Source organism: Ambystoma mexicanum, chromosome 11 (genome assembly GCF_040938575.1).
Source record: "Ambystoma mexicanum isolate Mex_15411 chromosome 11, UKY_AmexF1_1, whole genome shotgun sequence".
NCBI classification, from domain to species: domain Eukaryota; kingdom Metazoa; phylum Chordata; class Amphibia; order Caudata; family Ambystomatidae; genus Ambystoma; species Ambystoma mexicanum.
In genome coordinates this window covers 405226483-405250110 of record NC_090934.1, presented here as the reverse complement: position 1 = coordinate 405250110, position 23628 = coordinate 405226483, and the positions used below count along the sequence as shown (strand labels likewise).

Sequence of the window (23628 nt, the reverse complement as noted above, 5' to 3'; positions counted from 1 at the left end):
AACCACAACATCCTCATCATGAGACTGGAAGAATTCGGACTCACTGACAACAATTTACTATGGATCAGATCCTTCCGAACCAACAGAACAGAAACAATATGGTTGAAACCTTACAAATCAAGCCCAAGAGAATCGTCATGCGGAGTCCCACAAGGATCATCCTTCTCGCCACTACTATTCAAAATCTAATTGTTTCAACTAATCGAAATCATCGAAAGACATGGTCTCACCAGCTACAACGACGCTGACGACACAGAAATCGTCTACAAAATACAAGACTCACAAGAAGACAACGCATCACTAAAGAACTGTCTTTGTGAAATATACAACCGGATGAACTTAAACTACCTCAAACTCAACCAAGGCAAAACAGAAATAATGATCATCACAAAAAACGGAGAAGACAACCTCTACATCCTGTGGCCAACAGAACTTGGTGAAACCCCAGCCTCATCATCGATTGTAATAAACCTGCGAGTCCTGATGGAAAACAAACTCCCTCTAGAGCCACAAGTAAACACCCTAATCAAGAAATGCTTCTTTCTCCTGCGAGCGGCTAAAAGGATCCTACCATTCCTCTCATCCACAAACAAAATAACTACTGTCATCGGCCTCATCATGTCCAGATTAGACTACACCAACGGCTTATATCTAGGCATGCCTGAACGACTCCTAAATAAACTCCAACGCATACAAAATGTGGCAGCCAGACTGCTCCTTAAACTACCTCAAAGAGTACACATCACGCCAACACTGAAAATGCTACACTAGCTACCCATCAAACAGCGGATCAAGTTCAAATCAATGTGCATAACGCACAGAGCAATCCACAACCAAGGTGCAGTGTTCCTTCGAAGAAAAATAAACATACATCACACTACAAGGTCCAGTAGCGACATATGTTTGGAACCCAATTCATACGACAAGAGAAAACTCAGAGGAAACTCCTTCTCTCACCTCGCCCCAAAAACCTGGAACAAACTACCAAATAACATATGGAACACAAGAGATCACCTACAATTCAGGAAACTCCTCAAATCTTGGCTCTTCACCCCATAACTAGAAAGAATGCCCATAAGGACATGCACAGCGGAACTAGGGCTGAGAGAGGTGCCTATTCCAATTCCCTAAGCCATTGATCCTTAAAAGAAGTAAGGATATACAGATCTACAACATATCCACTCATCAATTGAAAGATAAACCACATCGAATCACACCAAACATACACATACACAGATCAATCTGGAAAGAAGGAAAGGTATAACCTATCAACAACAACTGGCCCACCTTGTGATCACAGGCAGCAATGAACCACTGACAGTACATAGATAGGAAGGAGCAGGGAATGATAATATAACACCACTACCTAAGTAGGGATAATGCTCGCCCTCCCGGGTGTACTAAGCTAAACACCTTAGCTGGAGGCCAGCCTCACCATTGCCCTAGAAACTAGATAGTCAGGAAAGGGGAGAGAAGAGAAAGAATATACCTACCCACTGGACTACCAACAGTAAATAGATAGGAAGGAGCAGGGGGAATAATAATATAACAACACTATCATACTAGGAACTATGCTTGGCCAACCGGGTGTATTAACCTCAAATAATTTAGCTAGGAACCAGCCACGCCATCGCCCTAGAAACTAGACAGGCAGGAAAGAAAGAGAAAGAATATACCCTCCCAATATGATAAGCAGATACATAAAACAAAACTACAAGGATTAAGAGACATATAACCCACTAACCATAACCTCTAATTTCTGCATAGTTAATTCACACAAAAATCAACACAACCACTTCTCTCATAGCAAACCGCACGCACTTCACCACACTGCAACAATAAACAATCAAACAATCAATACATAAATCGCAAAAACAGCACACGAGGACTCGCTTCGATCCGGTATTCACACCCAAGCTCAGCACATGGTGAAAACCGAACTGAAACTGCCAACAGGACACCACCTCTCACTTTCCTACGCCCTCTTCACCCACTAACTCACCCCCACCTCTGTTTACAGATCCGCCTGAGTGCCTGGAGACCAACTCTGTATATGTATATACAGACTCTGCAGTACGAATCACAAATCCAGTGCTCGCAGCCAAGGACAAGGGCGGGTGGAACATTTCTGGCTACTGGGACAGGGAGCCACCTGCAAAATAACTAAGTAAAATCCTTACTAAATGCAGACCGAAAAGCTCAGTTTTGCAGTCGTCACACACGTGACTCGGCCGGGCCGAACAATGGCTATTTACCTGTCGTGGGAAGAGAAGCAGTTCCCAGCGAAGACAGACAGAATTGATAATGCGTTTTCCACCAAACATTGCAACCGGCAGGCACTCTCCCAGGCTAGGTGGCTATACCAGTGGCAACAATGGGGACACACAGTCTTTCTCATTACCTTGAAAATGTTCACGGAGCGCTGTGAGCAGAACAGGGTCCCAGGCCTGGGGAGACCCGCTCCAGCTAATCACAACGCTCAAATCCTGGGGTGGTGTGTAACAGGGCAAGGGCCAATGGTCATCCTGCGACCCTGCAACAATGTAATGTAATGACCAATTAACCATCTCATATAGGGGATATCTATAGGTGTTACTGCCTGAGCTACCCAATGGGTTTGGTTCTTAGGTTTTTGGGAGGGTTGGGAATTGTGACGTCACTATGGGATAAAAGCTTGTGACACAGACTCAGGAGCTGCGATTGCTGGAGATTTGTGTATTTCCTGTATGATCCCTGTCTGTTTGGAAAATAAAACACAGTTCTGATTTGCGCCAGGGCTGAGTCCTCCGTCATTGCCAGGGGAGGGTTCTATGGGCCCTGGGTACTCTGCTAAGCTGTGATTTTGTGGCGTGAACCCTTGTTCCTCTGGCATACCTTTACATTACCTTTATTGGATTTGACTAAATGCAGTGTCTTCCCTGTCCACCTTAACAGGGTGGCCTCCCAAAATGCCCCATCCCCCAGGGGTGTTTAGGAAATCCATCTTAACAAGGACCCCTAATCTTTTGAAATTACCGTTTTCTTCATACTGGAGCATTTCACCTACCTGCTAGCTTTGCCAACACCGTTCTTCACTTCTACAAACTTCAAGCTCCCTGCAACAGGCCCTTACATAGATCTAGTTACTCAGAGTGGCACTGGGTCTCTATTTACCTTAGCAGGTAAGGACATCTCAAGTGATATGGGTCTTATTTTATAAAGCAAGTTATCTTTCCATTGCTTTTGCATTGCTTTGCCATTGATATAAATTGCTGATGAACAGTCGCTCATTCACTTTACTGTTTACAGTGTCTTGATTGCTTGCTGAACTGTTTCCAACCATTTGTAACGTAAGGTGTGGTGATCTTCAGTTGACGCCCTGTTTTTTTATTAGAAAGAAATATGTCACTGTTCGAGCCAAACACGGGCTATGCAAAGCATGTGAATTTAAGCAGATTCACAAGCCTCAGAAACATGTTCATAGATTTCTTTTAGTGAAACTACTTTCCTGTGATTTTATATGCTTAGAGTGTTTCAAGGCATGATAGAGTATGTTTATACTTAGTCTAATTTGATGCATTTGAGTGATGTGTGCATGTCTCTCATTGTACCACTACACCACCCCCATGTCGTCTAACGTTGAGGGCTTACTGCCCAGATAAACTTCCTTGAATGAGTTGGGTAAGTTCCTGTAACCCTGTTCACTAATTAGGATGGCTTCTCAGAACTCTCTCCTGCCTCTGATTCTGAAAATCCATCTCAACATCTACCATGGGTTTCAGGTGTGCTTCATGTCTTGCATTCTTTTCATTATTGTGTTATTCAGAACGGTTGTTAAGATACAGCACCGGACCCTCACACTCCTTAAGCTAGTGAGTGGCCGCACTGCTAAACTGGCAGTGTTTTAGGTGGTGCTAATTTAAGATTACTTTACCCTTTTTAAGCAGCATTCCTTTTATTTATCAACATGATACAGTGGCCACATTCCAGACTTTCTTTATATGTCCTCTATATTAGTCTTTGACGGCTTATTGTGTTTCACTTGCTTCTCCTTCACCTTTCAGGTAACCAGAAATGCATGAATTTACACGGTCAAAAGAGGGAGTTTTCTTTAGTGAGTTTAACACTTATTCATGGGAGCTTAATTTGGAGTTAGCAAAGCTCATTTCTTTCCTTTAAAGTAGACTTTCTTCTAGATCTTCTACTAGGAGAGTTAGAAAAGTTAACTTTATGTTTCTGAAGTAAAACAGCTCATCATTAAGCCTCATATTGAATTCCAATGGAGATTCCACAGTGGGTCAAGGAGTGTTCATATATGCATTTGGTAATATTCTTTTACCTCTCTCCCACACCCTTTGCCACCCAATGTAAACATGTCACCCTATGACAGATCCATGCTGCAGAAGAGAAAGCTACATGCCTGGAACACTGCTTTTCCAGGTTAACTGCAATCTTTCACAAATTCACATCCATCTTTCCAGCACACTCAAATAGAAAAAGCAGCCTATGAGGTGGGCTGTCACAGCCCAGTGGGCTAGATATCGATTTGACGTCATGAGGTCCTGGTTATGGATGCTTCTACTGATGTGGTCTATGGGATATTCCTATATTTTAAAATTACCACTCTGAATCTAGCCAAAAGATAGCAGATGATGCAAGAACGTTAAATAAGGGATACATTACTCACCGTAATCGTATTTCTGATGCCTGTATATGCTTAGATTCACATGCTATGCACAGGCCGACATCTAGTGGAAGCTGCAGAGTATTACAGTTGTTGTTTTCGAAATTCAAAAAGGGACGTTGACAGGGCGTGCCAATAATACTATCCATAGTGTGATGTCCACTGTACCCATGGTCCTTCACAAGTCTTGTGATACATATGTCTCTTGTTCGTGGGTCATTTGAATACTCAGACATGCCAACATTTCAGTTTGTCATCATTTACCCCTCAGGGTCCAAAGTCACAAGTATAATTTATTTGAATTTCTTTCAGCGTCGACCATACCCACAGTGTCTCAAAGCGCCTTACAAGGTTCAACGATTCAAAGGGTGTAACAGAAGTTCCAAAATTCTTTTAGACCAGGATAGGTAGGATAGTCACGGGAGGATAGCTCAGGGGCAATGTGCTTGCCTTGGAAGCAAGACGACACAGAGCAACACAGGTTCGATCCCCGGGTCCGCGCTTAGAAACCTCTGGGTATTAAGCGTGTTATAAATAACCTATCATATCATATCATAGGTACATTAGGATAGACAAGTGGTAGCATTGGTGGTTGAAGGGCTGGATTACATGTGGGGAAACAGGTACATTTTGAGTCTCTTTTGGAAAGAGATGGAGGGTGCACTGCTGATGTGAAGTGGTAGAGTGTTCCATGCTCGGAGTGCCCACTAAGTGAATGCTTGTTTTTGTATACAATGTCCCAACATTGTAGCAAATCACCTTAGTCTGAGCCTGTTCCCTTCACTAATATCTCTCAAATACCTCACAGTCAGGTAACTCTTTTTCCTTTAGCCCTCCATGCACTCATGATCTCCACTGATCCAATGTCCTCCTATGGACCCACTCGCAAATGCCCACAGTGTGCCCTGTGCACCGTGGTACTCCAATCCCAGTGCCCACCAATATGCCACATGATCACTTGTGCTTAACGGTGTAAAGCCAATGCCTTCTCGAACACTAGCAACACACAATAAACCTAAAAATGTGGTGCACCATCCACTCCAGGCTAGTGCACCAACCTGTTATGCCCTTTAATCTGCCCATGTGACCTGTCTGTCATCTCCACAAAACCACACGTTCCCACCATTTCCTCCAGTGCACCACCCCATCCCTAGTACTGCCCTCTGATTGCCATGTCCTCTAGTGTGCCATCCTCACAATGCTTCTGAGTTGCACATAGCTTTCAGCCATACTGTGATTAGCAGCAAAACATTTAACCCACTAACCAAATAAACTCTAAACTTTCTACATACTTATCTCACTCAAACTGACACAACTACCTCTCGCACCGCAATCCGCATGCACTTCACCACACCGCTACAACAGATTAACAGCACCAACAGCACACAAGGACTGACAATGCCCCGATACTCCCACCAAAATCTCAGCACCTGGTGTATACCGAGTTGAAGCTGCCAACGGAACACCACCCTCTTCACCCTACTAACCCATCCCACCTTCTCGTTTGCAGATCTGCCAGAGCGCCTGGGGACCAACGCTGTTGGTGACGGTGCGCGGTACCAATATCTTGAACATACCAATTTTCTCCCCCTTAGCCGTAGTTCTTTGAAGGTAGCATGCTCTGCTTAATAACTTACCCAGTGCCTTGCAACTGCGTTTGTCTGGACGCAGTTCATAGCCCGGCTCGCACCAGCACTGGAAGCCACCCTCTGTGTTGCTGCAGCCTTGGCTGCAGTGACCATCCTCTGCGCACTCGTTCACATCTAAGAAGAGAACATCAAAGGTCACATGCAGCACGGTACCAGATATCAAAACTCCTCCCCCAGGAGTAGAGTCGCACCTTGAAAGCAGGTCATAGCTCTGTCTCAACACAAGAAGAAACCTCCACCCCACAACATGAAGCAGGGCCGACCCGCATCAAGAGCTGCACTGCTTTCAAAACAATGGGATTTTCTGTCAAAAAGCTGAAGGCCTTTCTACCCTCCTTTTCTCCTTCTCCACTGCCCCCATTAGATTTGGTATCGACCAGTATCCCACACACTAGTAGCTCACCAGCAACTACACACAAAAACGTCCAACCCCCGCGACCCCACCTCACCCCCATACAGTAATGGGATAACCCACTGTATCCCCACATCAGATGCCCAAGTCTCAGCCCTATAGTTCAATCCACTGCCGTGCGCACTCAGCCTGACAGAGACACATGACCTCATTAAGCAAGAAGACAGCATGGCACCTGAACTGCACCGCAATCCCCTCAGACTTGGAAGACCCCTCCAGTCACCAAGTCACTCTCTCATCAACCCCATGAACTCATTTCTCCGTAGAGCCGGGACATGCTCTCACACAGATAGGGGCATAAACTGATCAGGCATGCATACTGCGCCACGGCCACTTCGGAGTATAAGAATAAAACATGCCTCCTGGAGCACAAGGCCACACCCTCCGTCTCCCATTTTCATACACCAAATATCCCATTTTTCTGAGGCACTCGTTCACCAAAGCAGGAGAGCCTGCCCTCCATGAAACTGAAGCTTTCCAGGCTCATCCACTACACCCCTCCTGAGTTTCACAATGGCACCTTCCCCTCCCCATTCTAGGGCAATACTATTAGCCACTCCCTGTAATACTGCTTCTGTCCCAAACCGTGCACTCACCCAGGCAGGAGCGCCCATCCTCCATGAGCCTAAAGCCAGTGTGGCATGTGCACTGCACTGCAGCTCGGAACATCTGGCACTTCTGGGCACATCCCCCATTGTCAATGTTACAGTTCTCCAGTCCTGTCCGTGGACCTGTGGGAATCAAAAGGAGAAGAGCATGAGCAACCAGCCAATCCAATCCACAAGAAAAGAGCGCAAGGAGAAACAACCAAACCTGCAGAAGATGGCATGTAGACACAACCAATCGGTTTCCATAAAGGGCAGAAGCGAATCAATGACAGCCCATAAATAGTGTTGAGGTTAACGAGAGCGTCCGCCTCAATCCGCAGAGAAGACGATGTGGAGAATATGGGCTGAGGTAATTAAGCATCTCTCCTAAAGAGCAGAATGTATGTCCAGACAGCCAGTCCAGAACCTCACCCTACCTCGCATTACGTTTGGTTATTAGGTGGCACTTTAGCCCCACCTATAAAGCCAAACGGATGGCCTAGGAGTACAGATAGTAGGGCAATGGAATGGAAGGAGAGACTGACAGCTTGTGGTGGGCTTTGTTTAACCCCCCTCCCTCCTACAACTGCCTGCCCACTGCCATGAACCCTATGGCAGTTCTCATCCACTATCTTCCCTGCCATGTCCAAAACATACCCTCTTGGGATCTTGTTTAGCCCAATTCCCTCCTGGGATCTTGCTGAGCTAGCTCTATCACACTGGAACATCAAACAGTTGGCTTTTATGGGGCTGACATTGTTATTTCTAAGCAGTCTTCTAAAAGGTAATGGCTTAATTGGATCTGTAAATTAGCTCCTAGTGTAATAAACAGTTCTCAACAAAGTGTGCCTTCAGCCACTTTTTTAAGCAATGTGTGTTCTCACATCAGTTGCCTACACTGATGACTATTGAAAACCAGCATTAGCAAAGCCAACAGTTTTGGCTCTTTTATAGGAATTAGGTAGACAAGTATCCGAAAGGAGCTGATGGATGGGGAATCCCCCTACTGCCAATTGCAGGAATTGTTTGCTTTTATTAATTTCCATTTCAGTAGACACACAAGGAGACCAACTTTGACAAGCACTCGTGAGAGGATCCTATGTGCTGGTTCTTTATTGAATCACTCTGGTAACAGTATTTTGCGTTTAATACCTTTTGAATTCAATATATATGCTCGCTTAGCTTTAGTCTCTCACTGTAATGTCCACCAGGGAGATACGAGGGAAAACTAAATTTGAAAACTGAAAACAGACGTGAAAATGAAGAAAATTCAAAATAAAAGAGGAAGAACCAAGTACATTTAAACCAGCATGTACTGTGCTAGTCTGAATATTGAGCAGGAAAGATCATTTGGAACATACAACTAAACAAATAGGAATTACGGGTTAACAAATCAGAAATGTATTGTATGTCCTTCCCAATTAGGGTGATCTTTCAGGGCAATGGTTCCATTAGTAATTAGTAAATGTTACTGTACTTACTAAATAAAAAAATGTCCATTGCAATTACATTTGTTAAATTGACCAATCATGAGAACATGCCTAGAACTAGTTTAATTTTGCCAGGGCCTTGATGTGGCATTAGAATAGCAGTGTGTAATATGTTTAAAACTAATTACAAAATATCAATTTTCTTTGAATTTCAGATTAAATGCAGTTCTTTGGTTAAAAATGTGACTGCCTTGAAAATGCATTTTACATGAAACAAGTTTTAACCAATTCTCAACGAATAACTATGATTTGAATATCATTTTCAACATAATAATAAACGACAGAGTATTATGAACCTATGCCTCGATGTAGACAATAAAATACTGCACAAAACTGTGGAACTAAATTCTCAATTGGACAATGATTTTCCAAGCACTGCCAACATTTTCAAGGGTAGTTTTTGCCAGTGGTTGACATTTTATGTTGAGGGAGTACCATTTTGACAATGTGAGGAAATTAATATTCAATGCCTACTGTTAGGCAAAAATTCCTATTTGGGACCCTCGGCTCTTTGCTTTTCCCCCTGCATTTGTCCCCGTGCCACTACGTCCTTTTACAACGTCTTTTTTATCCTTGTAAAAAGGCATATGGTAGTGGGTCGCCCCTGAGGCACCCAGTGGCAGAGGTGCCTCTCAGGCTCCCCTTTTTTGCCCTAGATGTATTGTATCACCATACACAGGTTTTACAGAGTAGGTTGATGGCATCTATACTTTATTTGTGGCTTCGCCAGGGCTGCAAGCCATTTTACCGCATTGGTAGCCTAATGTACCTTTTTGGTAGCCATTGGAATACCAGTGCTTTTTTTTAATTCTGCTGTCTGCAATTTGGTGTTTCAGGGCTTTCCTTTGTCTGGGTGGCAACCAAATCAGCTTAAACTGGCTGTTTTGACCCAGTAGAATCGCTGTGAGCCCACAATGGCAGCCTCCAGAGTGGTTCTAAATGGTTGCGTTCAGTGTAAGTCTCTGGACTGACCCTCTCACTTTATGTGGGGGTGGCTAAGGCTAAGTGGCAGTACCAATGACCAACCCGTATGTTGGTCCTCTGACTCTTTGTCCACAGCCCCTTTTAGTGATTGGCAGGCTGGCCATCCCCCTTGTGCATGGGTATTTAGGCTTTGTCCACGCCCTGTTGGACTCTTGTATTCCTGTCCCTGTAACTTGCAGGTGGCAGGTTTGCTGACCCGCTGAAGGAATTTTCCTTGCAAATTCCCACAATTTTAAAAGCCCTGACTCGCCAATACTTCTTAGGCGCAGTGGTTTGGGCACATCCTAGTTTGGGTTTTTTGGTACTAGCGGTCCAGTCCGGATTTCTTGAAGACTCTTGGTGACTCCTCAGATCTGCTGGGTGGAGCCCTCCACTCCGGCACAGTTTTCTGGGGCATTTACCACCAGAATCATCAGTGGGTCACTGCTGATGTCCAAAAGGTGGTTTATGCCTCAACTGCCCACCAGAACTTCAGCTTAGGGGGTCGGTTGGGGCCAGCAGCCGTTGTCTCTCTATCCTGGAGCCTTTTGCCACGGTGCTGCTGCCTTCTTTTGTTCATCGATATCCTGGGAGCTGCCTTCTTGAGTTCCCTCTTCTCCCTGAAGTATTCCTCGCCAGACCACCTGCCTTCACTCTTAGCTTGATGGCAGGTGGTCCTGTTCCTTTCCTTCGTCCCTGGATATTCCTTGGCTCTGGGTTCAAATCCTGGTTGAATAAACCTTGAAACCGCACACCTGTGGAAAAGTAGTGTTTACTCTGCAGGTTGTTTTGGGTTGCTGGTTAATTTTCGTTGAAACTGCCACTGCGAGTTACCTGTGGTCCCGGGGTGGACAATTGTTTGAGATACTCGCACCATGTGTCCCTCTGATCTGCTCTAGAGATTGCTGGGAGGCGAGTTCTTACCACAGTTTCCATAAATGTCTATTGGGGTACTCCTGTTCTGCAGCTTCTCTTCCTCTGGGGCCTGGGTTGATCTTCCTACCTCCGGAACGGTTCTACGGAGTGTTCTGTGGCCTTCCCTGGGATTGTCCACCACATATTCTGCACCCACCTCTGGTGTCCAACAGGCTTACCTCCACTAAAGCGCAAACCTTTCCCCATTCACTCCTGGGGAACTGCGAACTTACACTGGAACTCTTGAAGATTGACCTTGTGGTAATTACCTGCCGCTGGACAGTGTTCCTGTGTGCTCTGGGGGTTCAGTGAGCTCTGCAACAAGTTTCATATTCTAGTACTTACCAGTGGCTATGCATTCGTTTTTAAATTCATACCCTGCACTTAATTTACAGCGCATGTACGTTAAACACAGTACCGATTTCTGGTAACAATGTGCATATTTTCCCCTGAAATTTGTAAGGTTGATAACTGTTACTAACATATTTTATTGATTCTTAGAAGCCTCTGGCTATCGTTTAGAACGGTTTCCTACTCTCTCGGGGTATAAAGTATTAGATGTGACTGTGCATTAATAGTTCAATAATGGCCTGGGCGTCCAAATGATTGTGGACTAGTGCTTTAGGCCTTAGGGACGTTAACATGTTCCTGTTGGTTAAATAGCGTGGTTCCCTTTTTATCCCCTACACTACCCTACCCTAAACGTAAGGTGATGACCCTCGGCTCTAGGGCCCTTCACATATACTAGGACTAGGTTCTGTCTATGGGACACTACATTATTGTGCAGGCCGGTAGGGGAGTTACCTGCTTGCTAGGCTTTATGGTTTGCAGGTGTGTGGACTAATTGTACATCTGTGCCATCCTACTAACCTTACACGAGGGTTAGGCCTTGTCGCTCTTTCCCCATTATCTACCTTGTCCAAACTTTTGGCTTTGCCAATGCTTGCTGACAGCATGCTAAGTGCATGGACAATACTACTTCAAGTCCTTGGAGGAATATGGTTGTGCTTACATTTGTTGTCAGATGTGTTTGGTTCACCCGATGGCTAGTGGTTGTAGCATCCTTAGCGCCACGATGCCTTTGGGCTGCTGCGCGCGCTATAAATGTGAATAAATAAATAAGCCTAGACTACTGGCTTTGCCAATGCTTGCTGACCGTATGCTAAGTGCATGGACAATACTACTTAAAGTCCATGCAGGAAGATGCGAGTATATCTGCATGGCCCATGAACAACCAACCCTCGTCACTTGGGTACTCCCCTCACTTTCAACCCCCACAGCCCCTCCCTCTGCATAAATATCTGCCAGGTTGGTGTTGTAAAGAGTCTGCCCGCTTCATGAACCCCTCTGAAATTGCGGATGTGAGTAGCGTGCTGCCCATTGTCAGGGCTCCTGCCCCCACGCCCTTCACCCCGCCCGGCATACTTACGGCAGTTCTGGTGGGGGCTCTCGTCGCTGCCATCGGCGCAGTCATTGGCCCCATTGCAGAGCTTCCTCTGGCCGATGCAGCGCCCGGTGCTGCACATGAACTGATCGGGTGCACACTGGGGTGGTCCTGTGAACGAGATGTGCGAGGTGTTTACAAGACAAACACAAGCCCCCCGTTACCCTCCCGCTCCCCCAGGTCACGTGTCTTGGGGGTGCATGGTCTGTACGCGTATTCCCGTGGATCAAGCCCAAGTGCCAAGGGCCTGATTCATGGAACGATTTCCTATGGGATTGCGCCATTATAAAACACGTCCATGAATCAGGCCCCAAATATGTACGGAACTAAGATGTAAAGGTGTACCGTGATGCTCAAATGCAGTACTCTACCAACTCTGCAGGGAAGTGTTACAGAAAGTACAGGCTCGCTTATTCAGCAACCCTTGCCCGTGGTCAGTCAGCGCCGGGCGCCGTCGGACTGACCACATTAGCGACCTTTCTAACAGGTGCTGATATTCTGTGAAAACCCGGAGTCAGTCTCCCTCACCACAGTGCCCCATCATTGCCCCCCCCCCCCACTTCCCAACGTACTCGCCTTAGACCAGTGTGTGGGTTTGCCTTTAAGTCAGTCCGTTCCAAAGCCCCACCCGGAGAATTCGTATTTAGTCAATGCCCCCCTCGCACTCAGTCAGTCACTCGCTTCCCCAGCCATCTCGCCACCTGATGTACACGCAAGCTAACCTGCAGCGGGCAGATGCCAATCCCCACTGCCCGCCCTAGTTTATAAAGGCGTCCCTCCCCCGCTCATAGAAAATGATCTTTGAGGGATCCCCAGAGGAGGGCCATGTCCCCGGCTCACCTGTCTTCTCACAGCCTTCCTCGTCACTGTTGTCAGAGCAGTCATCCTCGCCATCACAGCGCCAGGAAAAGCGGACACAGCGGCCAGATTTGCAACGGAACTGGTCTGTCGTGCACATGGAAGTGGCTGAGGAGTGACAGGGAAGGGAAGACTGAGCACCAAGAATAGAAACGTTACCCCCTTACTCCCCTCCCCCATCTGCAGAGCGGGGTTAGTAGCTGGGTGTGCCAGGACTCCAGTGCCCAGGAAGCGTCGCACTCCAACCCCCAGAACAGACAGACGTGGTGCAAGTCTCTGCACTTACACCGCACAGAAACGTCCCCAGCACATCTCAGTGCGGTGAAATATCCCAAAGGCCTAAATCAGCTCGGGTATAAATGCCCCCCCCCCCCATCCCAGAACAGATCCACCCCTCGCCCTACTCACAAGACCTGCAGCGAGTGTGTGCTACAGCCCGTGACTAGCCATCGCAGCAAAGAACCCAAAGCAGCCCCCGTCCCCCATCCAGGGACAGGGTCCATAGCCACTCCCGAGTTTCAACCAACCGTCCACACCCCAGAACAGCAAACCGCTCTTCCCCAACCTCATCCCTCCCAAACTAGAATTGTCCACTCAACAGAGTTCTGTGCATCAACCCCCGCCCCATTCACCCTTCTGGAACAAGGCCCAAGCAGCTCTGCTTCGCCCCACCATTCGAATAGCTCGATTGCATCCGTCGTCGGAGCCACTCCCAAAACTGCAAAAGATGGTGATCACGGTAAATTGGGAGGAGGAGGTTAATGAGCTAGAACATCGCACTCTGCAATTGGTTCTAAATCTGGAGCACATGAGCATGCTTTGCTTTTGCCAGGCAATCGGGGGTCATCCATGGAATAAACAACCTCGAGGGGCCACGATAGGAACCTTAGAATGCGCCTGGATTCCGATCACCATCATATCTGCCTTTGCGTAGAGCAGCAGGCAGTAGATCCCAGAGGGTGCTCGTTAATGTTTTGGGGTTAGAGCAGCAGGCAGTATATCCCAGAGGGTGCTCGTTGATGGTCGGGTTTACAGCAGGAGGCAGTAGATCCCAGAGGGTGCTCGTTAATGGTTCGGGTTTAGAGCAGGAGGCAGCATATCCCAGAGGATGCTCGTTGATGGTTTGGGGTTAGAGCAGCAGGCAGTAGATCCCAGAGCGTGCTCGTTAATGGTACAGGTTTAGAGCAGCAGGCAGTAGATCCCAGAGCGTGCTCGTTAATGTCCGGGGTTAGAGCAGGAGGCAGTAGATCCCAGAGGGTGCTTGTAAATGGTACAGGTTTAGAGCAGCAGGCAGTAGATCCCAGAGCGTGCTCGTTAATGTCCGGGGTTAGAGCAGGAGGCAGTAGATCCCAGAGGGTGCTCGTTAATGGTACAGGTTTAGAGCAGCAGGCAGTAGATCGCAGAGCGTGCTCGTTAATGTCCGGGGTTAGAGCAGGAGGAAGTAGATCCCAGAGGGTGCTCGTTAATGGTTCGGGTTTAGAGCAGCAGGCAGTAGATCCCAGAGCGTGCTCCTTGATGGTTTGGGGTTAGAGCAGCAGGCAGTATATCCCAGAGGGTGCTCGTTGATGGTTTGGGGTTAGAGCAGCAGGCAGTATATCCCAGAGGGTGCTCGTTGATGGTTCGGGTTTAGAACAGCAGGCAGTATATCCCAGAGGGTGCTCGTTGATGGTTCGGGGTTAGAGCAGCAGGCAGTAGATCCCAGAGCGTGCTCGTTGATGTTTTGGGGTTAGAGCAGCAGGCAGTATATCCCAGAGGGTGCTCGTTGATGGTTTGGGGTTAGAGCAGCAGGCAGTATATCCCAGAGGGTGCTCGTTGATGGTTCGGGTTTAGAGCAGCAGGCAGTATATCCCAGAGGGTGCTCGTTGATGGTTTGGGGTTAGAGCAGCAGGCAGTATATCCCAGAGGATGCTCGTTAATGGTTCGGATTTGGAGCACCAGGCAGTAGATCCCAGAGGGTGCTAGTTAATGGTTCGGGTTTAGAGCAGCAGGCAGTAGATCCCAGAGCGTGCTCGTTAATGGTTCGGGTTTAGAGCAGCAGGCAGTAGATCCCAGAGCGTGCTCGTTAATGGTTCGGATTTTGAGCACCAGGCAGTAGATCCTAGAGGGTGCTCGTTGATGGTTTGGGGTTAGAGCAGCAGGCAGTAGATCCCAGAGCGTGCTCGTTAATGGTTCGGATTTGGAGCACCAGGCAGTAGATCCTAGAGGGTGCTAGTTAATGGTTCGGGTTTAGAGCAGCAGGCAGTATATCCCAAAGGGTGCTCGTTAATGGTTCGGGTTTAGAGCAGCAGGCAGTATATCCAAAAGGGTGCTCGTTAATGGTTCGGGTTTAGAGCAGCAGGCAGTATATCCCAGAGGGTGCTCCTAAATGGTTCGGGTTTAGAGCAGCAGGCAGTATATCCCAGAGGGTGCTCCTTAATGGTTCGGGTTTAGAGCAGCAGGCAGTATATCCCAGAGGGTGCTCCTTAATGGTTTGGGTTTAGAGCAGCAGGCAGTATATCCCAGAGGGTGCTCGTTAATGGTTCGGGTTTAGAGCAGCAGGCAGTATATCCCAGAGGGTGCTCCTTAATGGTTCGGGTTTAGAGCAGCAGGCAGTATATCCCAGAGGGTGCTAGTTAATGGTTCGGGTTTAGAGCAGGAGGCAGTATATACCAGAGTGCTCTCGGGTTTAGAGCAGCAGGCAGTATATCCCAGAGGGTACTCGTTAATGTCCGGGGTTAGAGCAGCAGGCAGTATATCCCAGAGGGTGCTCGTTAATGGTTCGGGTTTAGAGCAGCAGGCAGTATATCCCAGAGGGTGCCATTAATGGTTCGGGTTTAGAGCAGGAGGCAGTATATCCCAGAGGATGCTCGTTGATAGTTCGGGTTTAGAGCAGCAGGTAGTATATCCCAGAGGGTGCTCGTTGATGGTTCTGGTTTAGAGCAGCAGGCAGTATATCCCAGAGGGTGCTCGTTAATGGTTCGGGTTTAGAGCAGCAGGCAGTATATCCCAGAGGGTGCTAGTTAATGGTTCGGGTTTAGAGCAGGAGGGAGTATATCCCAGATTGCTCTCGGGTTTAGAGCAGCAGGCAGTATATCCCAGAGGGTGCTCGTTAATGGTTCGGGTTTAGAGCAGGAGGCAGTATATCCCAGAGGGTGCTTGTTAATGGCACAGGTTTAGAGCAGAAGGCAGTATATCCCAGAGGGTGCTCGTTAATGGTTCGGGTTTAGAGCAGCAGGCAGTATATCCCAGAGGATGCTCGTTAATGGTTCAGGTTTAGAGCAGCAGGTAGTATATCCCAGATGGTGCTCGTTAATGTTTCGGGTTTAGAGCAGGAGGCAGTATATCCCAGAGGGTGCTCGTTAATGGTTTGGGGTTAAAGCAGCAGGCAGTAGATCCCAGAGGGTGCTCAGGTTTAAAGCAGCAGGCAGTGTATCCCAGAGGGTGCTAGTTAATGGTTCGGGTTTAGAGCAGCAGGCAGTATATCCCAGAGGGTGCTCGTTAATGGTTCGGGTTTAGAGCAGCAGGCAGTATATCCCAGAGGGTGCTAGTTAATGGTACAGGTTTAGCGCAGGAGGCAGTATATCCCAGATTGCTCTCGGGTTTAGAGCAGCAGGCAGTATATCCCAGAGGGTGCTCATTAATGGTTCGGGTTTAGAGCAGCAGGCAGTATATCCCAGAGGGTGCTCGTTAATGGTTCAGGTTTAGAGCAGGAGGCAGTATATCCCAGAGTGCTCTCGGGTTTAGACCAGCAGGCAGTATATCACAGAGGGTGCTCGTTAATGGTTCGTGTTTAGAGCAGCAGGCAGTATATCCCAGAGGGTGCTCGTTAATTGTTTGGGTTTAGAGCCGCAGGCAGTATATCCCAGAGGGTGCTCGTTAATGGTTCAGGTTTAGATCAGCAGGCAGTATATCCCAGAGGGTGCTCGTTAATGGTTTGGGGTTAGAGCAGCAGGCAGTATATCCCATAGGGTGCTCGTTGATGGTTCGGGTTTAGAGCAGCAGGCATTATATCCCAAAGGGTGCTTGTTAATGGTTCAGGTTTAGAGCAGCAGGCAGTATATCCCCGAGGGTGCTAGTTAATGGTTCGGGTTTACAGCAGGAGTCAGTTTATCCCAGAGTGCTCTCGGGTTTAGAGCAGCAGGCAATATATCCCAGAGGGTGCTTGTTAATGGTTCGGGTTTAGAGCAGCAGGCAATATATCCCAGAGGGTGCTCGTTAATGGTTTGGGGTTAGAGCAGCAGGCAGTATATCCCAGAGGGTGCTATTTAATGGTTCGGGTTTAGAGCAGCAGGCAGTATATCCCAGAGGGTCCTCGTTGATCGTTCGGGTTTAGAGCAGCAGGCAGTATATCCCAGAGGGTGCTCGTTAATGGTTCGGGTTTAGAGCAGCAGGCAGTATATCCCAGAGGGAGCTAGTTAATGGTACGGGTTTAGAGCATGAGGCAGTATATCCCAGATTGCTCTCGGGTTTAGAGCAGCAGGCAGTATATCCCAGAGGGTGCTCGTTAATGGTTCGGTTTAGAGCAGCAGGCAGTATATCCCAGAGGGTGCTCGTTAATGGTTCGGGTTTAGAGCAGGAGGCAGTATATCCCAGAGGTTGCACGTTAATGGTTCAGGTTTAGAGCAGCAGGCAGTATATCCCAGATGGTGCTCGTTAATTGTTTGGGTTCAGAGCAGCAGGTAGTATATCCCAGAGGGTGCTAGTTAATGGTTCGGGTTTAGAGCAGGAGACAGTATATCCCAGAGTGCTCTCGGGTTTAGAGCAACATGCAGTATATCCCAGAGGGTGCTCGTTAATGGTTCGGGTTTAGATCAGCAGGCAGTATATCCCAGAGGGTGCTCGTTAATGGTTTGGGGTTAGAGCAGCAGGCAGTACATCCCAGAGGGTGCTCGTTGATGGTTCGGGTTTAGAGCAGCAGGCATTATATCCCAAAGGGTGCTTGTTAATGGTTCAGGTTTAGAGCAGCAGGCAGTATATCCCCATGGGTGCTAGTTAATGGTTCGGGTTTAGAGCAGCAGGCAGTATCTCCCAGAGGGTGCTCGTTAATGGTTCGGGTTTAGAGCAGCAGGCAGTATATCCCAGAGGGTGCTCGTTAATGGTTCGGGTTTAGAGCAGCAGGCAGTATATCCCAGAGGGTGCTAGTTAATGGTTCAGGTTTAGTGCAGGAGGCAGCATATCCCAGAGTGCTCTCGGGTTTAGAGCAGCAGGCAGTATATCCCAGAGGGTGCTCGTTGATGGTTCGGGTTTAGAGCAGCAGGCAGTATATCCCAGAGAGTTTTTGTTAATGGTTCTGGTTTAGAGCAGGAGGCAGTATATCCCAGAGGGTGCTCGTTAATGGTTCGGGTTTATAGCAGGAGGCAGTATATCCCAGAGGTTGCTCGTTAATGTTTCGGGTTTAGAGCAGGAGGCAGTATATCCCAGAGTGCTCTCGGGTTTAGACCAGCAGGCAGTATATCCCAGAGGGTGCTCGTTAATTGTTTGGGTTTAGAGCAGCAGGCAGTATATCCCAGAGGGTGCTAGTTAATGGTTCGGGTTTAGAGCAGCAGGCAGTATATCCCAGATTGCTCTCGGGTTTAGAGCAACAGGCAGTATATCCCAGAGGGTGCTCGTTAATGGTTCGGGTTTAGATCAGCAGGCAGTATATCCCAGAGGGTGCTCGTTAGTGGTTTGGGGTTAGAGCAGCAGGCAGTATATCCCAGAGGGTGCTCGTTGATGGTTCGGGTTTAGAGCAGCAGGCATTATATCCCAAAGGGTGCTTGTTAATGGTTCAGGTTTAGAGCAGCAGGCAGTATATCCCCGAGGGTGCTAGTTAATGGTTCGGGTTTAGAGCAGGAGGCAGTTTATCCCAGAGTGCTCTCGGGTTTAGAGCAGCAGGCAGTATATCCCAGAGGGTGCTTGTTAATGGTTCGGGTTTAGAGCAGCAGGCAGTATATCCCAGAGGGTGCTCGTTAATGGTTTGGGGTTAGAGCAGCAGGCATTATATCCCAGAGGGTGCTATTTAATGGTTCGGGTTTAGAGCAGCAGGCCGTATATCCCAGAGGGACCTCGTTGATCGTTCGGATTTAGAGCAGCAGGCAGTATATCCCAGAGGGTGCTCGTTAATGGTTCGGGTTTAGAGCAGCAGGAAGTATATCCCAGAGGGTGCTCGTTAATGGTTCGGGTTTAGAGCAGCAGGCAGTATATCCCAGAGGGTGTTAGTTAATGGTTCAGGTTTAGAGCAGGAGGCAGCATATCCCAGAGTGCTCTCGGGTTTAGAGCAGCAGGCAGTATATCCCACAGGGTGCTCGTTGATGGTTCGGGTTTAAAGCAGCAGGCAGTATATCCCAGAGACTGCTAGTTAATGGTTCTGGTTTAGAGCAGGAGGCAGTATATCCCAGAGGGTGCTCGTTAATGGTTCGGGTTTATAGCAGGAGGCAGTATATCCCAGAGGTTGCTCGTTAATGGTTCGGGTTTAGAGCAGGAGGCAGTATATCCCTGAGTGCTCTCGGGTTTAGAGCAACAGGCAGTATATACCAGAGGGTGCACGTTAATGGTTCGGGTTTCGATCAGCAGGCAGTATATCCCAGAGGGTGCTCGTTAATGGTTTGGGGTTAGAGCAGCAGGCAGTATATCCCAGAGGGTGCTCGTTGATGGTTCGGGTTTAGAGCAGCAGGCATTATATCCCAAAGGGTGCTTGTTAATGGTTCAGGTTTAGAGCAGCAGGCAGTATATCCCCGAGGGTGCTAGTTAATGGTTCGGGATTAGAGCAGGAGGCAGTTTATCCCAGAGTGCTCTCGGGTTTAGAGCAGCAGGCAGTATTTTCCAGAGGGTGCTTGTTAATGGTTCGGGTTTAGAGCAGTAGGCAGTATATCCCAGAGGGTGCTCGTTAATGGTTTGGGGTTAGAGCAGCAGCAGGATATCCCAGAGGGTGCTCGTTAATGGTTCGGGTTTAGAGCAGCAGGCAGTATATCCCAGAGGGTGCTAGTTAATGGTACGGGTTTAGAGCAGGATGCAGTGTATCCCAGATTGCTCTCGGGATTAGAGCAGCAGGCAGTATATCCCAGAGGGTGCTCGTTAATGGTTCGGTTTAGAGCAGCAGGCAGTATATCCCAGAGGGTGCTCGTTAATGGTGCAGGTTTAGAGCAGAAGGCAGTATATCCCAGAGGGTGCTCGTTAATGGTTCGGGTTTAGAGCAGGAGGCAGTATATCCCAGAGGTTGCTTGTTAAAGGTTCGGGTTTAGAGCAGGAGGCAGTATATTCCAGAGTGCTCTCGGGTTTAGAGCAGCAGGCAGTATATCCCAGAGGGTGCTCGTTAATGGTTTGTGTTTAGAGCAGCAGGCAGTATATCCCAGAGGGTGCTCGTTAATTGTTTGGGTTTAGAGCAGCAGGCGGTATATCCCAGAGGGTGCTAGTTAATGGTTCAGGTTTAGAGCAGGAGACAGTATATCCCAGAGTGCTCTCGGGTTTAGAGCAGCGGGCATTATATCCCAAAGGGTGCTTGTAAATGGTTCAGGTTTAGAGCAGCAGGCAGTATATCCCCGTGGGTGCTAGTTAATGGTTCGGGTTTAGAGCAGGAGGCAGTTTATCCCAGAGTGCTCTCGGGTTTAGAGCAGCAGGCAGTATATCCCAGAGGGTGCTTGTTAATGGTTCGGGTTTAGAGCAGCAGGCAGTATATCCCAGAGGGTCCTCGTTGATCGTTCGGGTTTAGAGCAGCAGGCAGTATATCCCAGAGGGTGCTCGTTAATGGTTCGGGTTTAGAGCAGCAGGCAGTATATCCCAGAGGGTGCTCGTTAATGGTTTGGGTTTAGAGCAGGAGGCAATATAGCCCAGAGGGCGGTGCTTGTTAATGGTTCGGGGTTAGAGCAGGAGGCAGTATATCCCAGAGGGTGCTCGTTAATGGTTCGGGTTTATAGCAGGAGGCAGTATATCCCAGAGGTTGCTCGTTAATGTTTCGGGTTTAGAGCAGGAGGCAGTATATCCCAGAGTGCTCTCGGGTTTAGACCAGCAGGCAGTATATCCCAGAGGGTGCTCGTTAATTGTTTGGGTTTAGAGCAGCAGGCAGTATATCCCAGAGGGTGCTAGTTAATGGTTCGGGTTTAGAGCAGCAGGCAGTATATCCCAGAGTGCTCTCGGGTTTAGAGCAACAGGCAGTATATCCCAGAGGGTGCTCGTTAATGGTTCGGGTTTAGATCAGCAGGCAGTATATCCCAGAGGGTGCTCGTTAGTGGTTTGGGGTTAGAGCAGCAGGCAGTATATCCCAGAGGGTGCTCGTTGATGGTTCGGATTTAGAGCAGCAGGCAGTATATCCCAGAGGGTGCTCGTTAATTGTTTGGGTTTAGAGCAGCAGGCGGTATATCCCAGAGGGTGCTAGTTAATGGTTCAGGTTTAGAGCAGGAGACAGTATATCCCAGAGTGCTCTCGGGTTTAGAGCAGCGGGCATTATATCCCAAAGGGTGCTTGTTAATGGTTCAGGTTTAGAGCAGCAGGCAGTATATCCCCGTGGGTACTAGTTAATGGTTCGGGTTTAGAGCAGGAGGCAGTTTATCCCAGAGTGCTCTCGGGTTTAGAGCAGCAGGCAGTATATCCCAGAGGGTGCTCGTTAATGGTTCGGGTTTAGAGCAGCAGGCAGTATATCCCAGAGGGTGCTCGTTAATGGTTTGGGTTTAGAGCAGGAGGCAATATAGCCCAGAGGGCGGTGCTTGTTAATGGTTCGGGGTTAGAGCAGCAGGCAGTATATCCCAGAAGGTGCTCGTTAATGGTTTGGGTTTAGAGCAGCAGGCAGTATACACCAGAGGGTGCTCGTTAATGGTTTGGGTTTAGAGCAGCAGGCCGTATATCCCAGAGGGTGCTCGTTAATGGTTCGGGTTTAGAGCAGCAGGCAGTATCTCCCAGAGGCTGCTCGTTAATGGTTCGAGTTTAGAGCAACAGGCAGTATATCCCAGACGGTGCTCGTTAATGGTTCGGGTTTAGAGCAGCAGGCAGTATATCCCAGAGGGTGCTCGTTAATGGTTCTGGTTTAGAGCAGCAGGCAGTATATCCCAGAGGATGCACATTAATGGTTCGGGTTTACAGCAGCAGGCAGTATATCCCAGAGGGTGCTAGTTAATGGTTCAGGTTTAGAGCAGGAGGCAGTATATCACAGAGTGCTCTCGGGTTTAGAGCAGCAGGCAGTATATCCCAGAGGGTGCTCGTTGATGGTTCGGGTTTAGAGCAGCAGGCAGTATATCCCAGAGAGTGCTTGTTAATGGTTCTGGTTTAGAGCAGCAGGCAGTATATACCAGAGGGTGCATGTTAATGGTTCAGGTTTAGAGAAGGAGACAGGATATCCCAGAGAATGCTTGTTAATGGTTCGGGGTTAGAGCAGGAGGCAGTATATCCCAGAGAGTGCTTGTTAATGGTTCGAAGTTAGAGCAGCAAGCAGTATATCCCAGAGGGTTCTTGTTAATGGTTTGGGTTTAGAGCAGCAGGCAGTAAATCCCAGAGGGTGCTCGTTAATCGTTCAGGTTTTTGATATCTAGGTGAGCAAGGAGTCCACACATTAGTGCTTTGCCAAGGTCTGTACATAACTCTGTTGCAACCTTAAATATGTTTGCGGGTGGCATATATTTTCCTATAACTAATAGAGGTACCATTGAAACCTGTGCTGCGCTATTAATATTTACCTTGCTTTCGAAATAAAGTATTCAAACCAACGCCAATGCTGCAAGAGGGTTTTTACGACACAATACTTGCTCGGGTTTAATTCAGGTAAGAAACTAAAAAAATGAACTTGTAATAACCCTCATTGCGCCTGAAATCACGTTAAAAAAAAAAGTTGGATTTGATTGTATATGAGGCACCATTTTTTGTGTTGGTAAAGCAAGTCCCTTGCTTTCCTGTCAAGTGCCCTTATCCAAGCATAAAGTTGAATTCCTTGGTTACATTTCTAATTATCGCACTCATTACAAAACATGCTCCTAAAATATTGGAACGTCCTTTTTGGGTTATTGTGTCTTGCCAATACGTGTTTCGGTTAATGGGCCTCCCAAAGATTTAGGTCCTATTGTGAGCTTCTTCAGGGCATAATCCTCACACTGTAAATATCCATTAGACACATTTTTTGGTTTATCTTCAAACAAAGAAAACACACGTTTCTGTTGACTTAGCCATGCACGTCTAGATTCAACGTCAGAATACTCTATCATGCATGCTGAAGATTCATATTCCGTTGATGACTTTTCAAAGGTAATTCGGTTTCGCGCTTTATCTAGCGTTCTTTTATATAATACTAGTGTGAAAGCCTGTATACACAGGCCAAAGCGCGGTAAAGAAAGAAATGCTCAGAGTGTTAATATATTATGTGGTTTATTTGATTTTAATTCACATTAATAGAAAAAAAAATGTTTAGGTTTTCATTAACACAGTCGGACCACTATATATCCTAAGGAAACAGCTCCCTCTAGCGGTAACAATAGGCGAAGCGGGCAGTCTCTAACGCGTATGACAGCATCGGACAAACATACACCTGGCCTTTTTATTATATAGGATGTAATATGTTTGGGCAGCATGATAACTGCATGCTTACGGCGTCCTGGTCAGGCTCTTTCTTGCCCCCTTACATACGCCAGCTAACGGTAAATATTGCGAAAGGTGCCACGGGCTCTTCTTGTGGAGTGCACCGTCTGACTGGTTAAAAAAGTGGGGACGGGT

At 47.7% G+C, this 23628-nt stretch overlaps 1 protein-coding gene across 6 annotated transcripts in view; it reads right to left on the bottom strand.

Moving 5' to 3' along the window:
- The window catches only part of LRP4 (LDL receptor related protein 4), a 565328-nt gene that overhangs the window by 392022 nt on the left and 149678 nt on the right, over positions 1 to 23628 (bottom strand). For all 6 annotated transcript variants that reach the window (XM_069623191.1, XM_069623193.1, XM_069623192.1 and 3 more), the window contains exons 8-11: positions 12964 to 13089; positions 12109 to 12234; positions 7321 to 7455; positions 6301 to 6426 (exon numbers count right to left, since the gene is read on the bottom strand). In XM_069623191.1, coding sequence (XP_069479292.1) covers positions 6301 to 6426; positions 7321 to 7455; positions 12109 to 12234; positions 12964 to 13089 — 513 coding nt within the window. The remainder of the gene's footprint in view (positions 1 to 6300; positions 6427 to 7320; positions 7456 to 12108; positions 12235 to 12963; positions 13090 to 23628) is intronic.